Raw genomic sequence first — 4,945 nt, forward strand, 5'->3', positions numbered from 1 at the left:
CTTTTTAACAAAACAAAAACCATATAATACTCTTTCTCTTTCTTCTCTCTTCTCTTCTAAAAAACCTCAAGAGTCTTTCATCTCTCTTGCTCAGATTTGGTCCTTTTGGATCAGATCTGAGCAAGGATTTCATTTTCTTTTCTATTTTTAGATAATAGTTATTGGATAATATGTTTTTACATCATTTTTTGTGTCTTTTGACATGTTTCTTCGTCGTTTTGGTGCGATTTTTCTTCATCGTTGTGGGACGAGTTCTTCAAATTGTCGTTTCGGTGCGATTTTTCTTCGTCTTTGTGGGGCGAGTTACAAGTATTACAACACTTTGGAATCACATGGATTACAACAATCATGACAGATGTTAAACAATGCTTCTTCAAATTGCCTGGAAGGGGACAAGTTCTCATATGCTGTGATGGTGCATCAAAAGGTAACCCTGGTAATGCAAGGCTTGGTTTTGTGGCAAGGAATGAAAGTGGTGGATGCTTAGGTGCTGCTTCTGGTGGTTTGGGGATTGCAATTGACTATCTGGCAGAAGTAATGGCTTTGGTGGTTACTGGAGAATGGCCATTGAAGAAAAGGTATGAGAATGTTTGTTTCAGTCTTGATTCCAAAGCAGTTTTGCTAGCTTTCAGTAATGGTAGAACACGTTGGATTGTTGTGAATAGATGGAACAATATTAGAAAATTCATACCAAGAATTACTTTCACACACTCATAGAGGGAAATCAATTTTTCTGCTGATAAGATGGCAAAACAGGGTGTGCTTCTTGCAAGAGGAACTGTTCTGTACTATGAGGACAAGCCAGAATTTCTGAATCAGTTGGAATGTGAAGATGGTATCTACTTTAGGTTTAGCTCCAGAAAAGGGGGATTACATTGGTTGATGTTTATTTTGCTCAATTACGTTCTGTGTAATTCTGTTTTATGCCTTGATTCTTATTATATCTCAATTAATGGGCTTAGTTTGTTCGGCCTTTGATTCAAACTTGGTCTTAGACTAAAAAGGTCTTGACTTCATTGTAAGTTGTAATTTTGATTATTTTGGTAATAAAATTTCATGATTTAGAAAAAAAAAAGTGGGGCGAGTTCTGCGATCTTTGATGACTGGTTCACGGCTTGCTATTCTTGATTCAAAAACATCAACGATTCGATCTGCAATTTTATGGGCAAAATACTCTTCCTTCTAGGAGCATCTCTTATCAAGGATGAATACAATAAAATCAAATGGTCGGGAAATTATTTCCGGAATATACCATCATCTCTCCCTTATACATAATCAAAAATTGGGTATCTCTGCGGTTTATTGCTCTTTCTCTTCGCGATGTACTTGTTGTTGATATCCTTATTTGTATTAGGATTTTGATTATCTTGATATTTTTATGTATTATGATGTTTTTGTTGATCTTGTAAGCGATCATGTAATCACTATTTTGATTTGAATGAATTGAAATTTGTTGATTGACGAAAAAGAAAAAAAAAAGAAGCATATAGTAGTTTAGAACTCGTTTGAATCATTCATGGGTAGTAGGTACGTAGTACTAGTGTACTACCATTTATGAAACCAATTGGAAAATGAAAATGAAACAACCAATACGTTACACTAGTAAGGATATGTGCGCGTCGTACGTGTTATAATTTAAGGTGAGCATGTCACTGTCAGAGCTTTGTGTTTTAGTGGTCGAATTTGACCACTGTCTTCAAATTACTTTATTTTTACTTTTTCTTTAGTATATGTTAAAATGTTTAATAAAAACCTTTAATTATTTTTGCTTAATTATCTACTACTTTGATGATTAATCGTTTAAGATCGCTAGATAGTGAGGTTTGGTATTTTTAAATCGGAAAATGGGTCATTTGTGCAAATATTTTTAAAACATGGTTCAAATAGACGAGTAAAAATTATTATGGGTGAAATGAACACCAAAAAAATAGTAAGGATAAAACTGGATTCATCCTGAGTTAAACTTAAAAAATAGCAAAGATGAAACTGGATGCATCCTGATGTAAATTAAAAATAAGAAAAAATATTTGAAAATGGGTAGGATGGAACTGTTTACATCCTGCCTATTTTTACATTTTTGTCCATTTAAACAGTATCAAAATCTAAATATCCTTTTCACCCAGAAATTGTTAATTTTGGTCTTTTTAACTAATTTTGTGTTTCTAAATGTGCTCTTTCTTAGTTGGCATGTAAAACCTTATAGAACTTTATAAGAACAACATATACTTAAAATACTTCAAAACCATTACCGTTTAGGTTTTATAAACGGTAATGACGTCTAAAATGTGAGATAATGTGAGAATAGAAGCCTAAGTGCATCTTCCCTCTTACTTAATACACATGTATCGCCTAATCACCCATGTCTCTCAGCCTTCATTTCCTATATATACTGCCGGTGAATATTTTGCAGAACCTACAAACTTAGAAGAAATATAGAGTATCATTTATTATATAATCCAGCAAGAGAAAGAATATGGCATCCAAGGTTGGGTTTCTTGGATTTACAGTATTGATAGTTGTAGTATTAGCTGCTACTAATACTAATGGAGTTTCAGCTGATGGATGTGAAGGTGATCTCCGGGGACTGACTGGCCGGTGTGCTCCATATGTTTTGAAGATGGGACCAAAGATACGACCATCTCGAGGATGTTGTGATGTTGTTCGGAAAGTCGATATTCCTTGTGTCTGTCGACAAGTTACTCCTGAGATTGAGAAACTTGTTAGCATAAAGAAAGTGCTTTATGTTGCTCAGTTTTGTGGCAAGAATGTTCCCCATGGAACCAAATGTGGAAGTGAGTACTCATAATTAAATAATTATACATTTTTGGATCTATAAATAAATAATTTGATTCTTCACACTTTCTTTACTCCAGAAGATTTCATCGGAATATACGAGCACGTATGTGGTGTCTAATTTTTCTTTTTTAAATTTATCTTATGTTGGTGTTACTTTGTGTCATTGCAGGTGTGACTACTCCTTCAGCCATGAAAAGAAATTAAGACAGGAAATCAGGAAAGATAAGATGGAGAGTTCTAATATTCCCCTGCAGGGAGATCTAATATTCCTTCGTTGCGCGAATTAGTTCGTGCAATATTTCTTTTGTTAGTAGGAACGGTAATAGAGTGTTGGTATGGCATCTCTAAACGTGTTAAAACTAGTATGAATAGTTTTGAAGAATATTGTAATTTTTCATCTTTGGTCTCTAATCTATAATATAAAGTAAGATGGTTTGTTTGGTGTTTCAAAAAAAAAATTGTTCAACGATGAAAGTATAAAACTGGCCCTTCATGATTTTTTTCCTCCCTCAAACTGACTGACGTAAATGTTTACAGACATAGGGATAAAATTGTCTAGTGCGTTAAACTGAATGACGCAAGTGTCCCTCGATGATTTTGAGTTTCCTACCTGATTTATAGTTGTAACATAAAATAGATGGGCAAGTTTTTAAACAAAAAGATAAAATCTCGATCTCCCCTCCACCTCTGTCAACCAAAATTTCTCTACGTTCTTTCCTTATCCAGTGAATCAAAATCTCTCTTCATCTTCATCAATTTTCCACTCTAAATTGTTGGAAAACTTTATATATTTTACTTTATTTATTTTAGAACCTTTAAGTAAATAAAATTAATTATTGTTTTCTCTTATGAATAGAGAACCTTTTTAGTTCCATATCGGGAAGTTCCCATTTTTAAATTGTATTATTCCATTATATAAACAAATTCTCCGTTTTTGTAAAATCTATGGGAAAGGGGATTCTCTATTTTTTTAGAGAGACCCCCAAGGGAAAATATTTTATAGTGATTTGTTTAATGTTCTCGATTTTCCTTAAGGGTTTTTTCGGAGTTGTCAAGTTCAAGTTGAGCATCTACTACATATGCTAGTAATAGGTGCAGTAGGGTGTTTTATCCTGGAGATACCCGTCTTGTGAGAGCTATAGCATCACTCTTGAGTGTAGCCGGGCTCTAATGTCATAAGGACAGCGTGTTGAACACGTGACTCACTCTGTTTTTCCAAAGTTTTGCCTTGTTGTCGTTGCAGAGATTTGGGGAGCTCGTCTGTTTCATCGAATCGATCACTTCCATTATAAAGGATCTAAGTATCAATAACTTTTGCTTATTTGATTTTTTCCTTATTTTGATTATTGCACCCAACAATCTTAAGACATTATAGTTTGTAATAATCATGGATGTTAATTGTGGAGTGAAAAACAAAAAACGAATTTTTGTTCAGTTGTAGAGTTTCGAATTTATCTCTTAACCTAGAAGGATGAACCCTTTTGACGAAATTAAATAATCTCAATCGGCGTAATTTTCATTGATTGGATAAAGTCCAAGGAGAATATCGCGCAACCTTTGACGAAAGGTTTATCCAAAGAGATAGTTAGAAATGCATCGAGGGGGATGGGGCTTAAGCCGATAAATTAAACTTGCCATGAAGGATACTCAACCTTGCTGACTGAAGATCCCAAGATCAAGGTTTCGAATGAGACAACTAATTTGTGGTGGGTAAAGGTAAACACTATCAGAGAATTTCATTCTCTGTCCCTTCCCTATGGTGTAGACGTGATAGTGTGACTGCATGTGAAGGATGACTTTGAAGAAGTCTTAATGAGTTCTATAGTTTCAATTTAAGATTCAATTGGAGTGTAGCAGTAACACTCTTTATGGAAACTCACCTATCTGAATGAGGAAGTGGGGCTGCTTCCTATAAGAATTTGAGCTTTGATTCTCTAGAGCATTCTGAGAAACAGGATATGTCCAGGGCCAAATTGGATAAACCAGCACGATCTTTGCATCTACCTTGGAGATATCATTCGTGGTTATTATCGCGAATTACATCAAACGCTAGCAGTTCAAGACATCACGTTCGATGTCTCTAGCAAGTAGTTCCGGCAATATCTCATTAAGCAAAGGTTCAAGACCTCATGGACACCTCTGCCTAAAT

General features: G+C 34.6%; 1 protein-coding gene across 1 annotated transcript; it reads left to right on the plus strand.

Moving 5' to 3' along the window:
- Positions 1 to 2,374: 2,374 nt before the first annotated feature.
- On the plus strand, positions 2,375 to 3,254 carry LOC113313621 (protein LIM3-like). The gene is made up of 2 exons (XM_026562415.1): positions 2,375 to 2,792; positions 2,966 to 3,254. The coding sequence occupies exons 1-2, from the start codon at positions 2,474 to 2,476 to the stop codon at positions 2,998 to 3,000; spliced, it is 354 nt and encodes a 117-aa protein (XP_026418200.1). The 5' UTR covers positions 2,375 to 2,473; the 3' UTR covers positions 3,001 to 3,254.
- Positions 3,255 to 4,945: the final 1,691 nt, after the last annotated feature.

The sequence above is a fragment of the Papaver somniferum genome, chromosome 9 (assembly GCF_003573695.1).
Source record: "Papaver somniferum cultivar HN1 chromosome 9, ASM357369v1, whole genome shotgun sequence".
In the NCBI taxonomy this organism is placed as follows: Eukaryota; Viridiplantae; Streptophyta; class Magnoliopsida; order Ranunculales; family Papaveraceae; genus Papaver; species Papaver somniferum.

What these genes read in the sequence shown, in the direction of transcription:
- LOC113313621 (XM_026562415.1), top strand. Translation starts at nt 2,474, where the DNA reads ATGGCATCCAAGGTTGGGTTTCTTGGATTTACAGTATTGATAGTTGTA. An exon ending in CCATGGAACCAAATGTGGAA is followed by an intron (nt 2,793 to 2,965) that starts GTGAGTACTCAT and finishes GTGTCATTGCAG; the next exon opens with GTGTGACTACTCCTTCAGCC.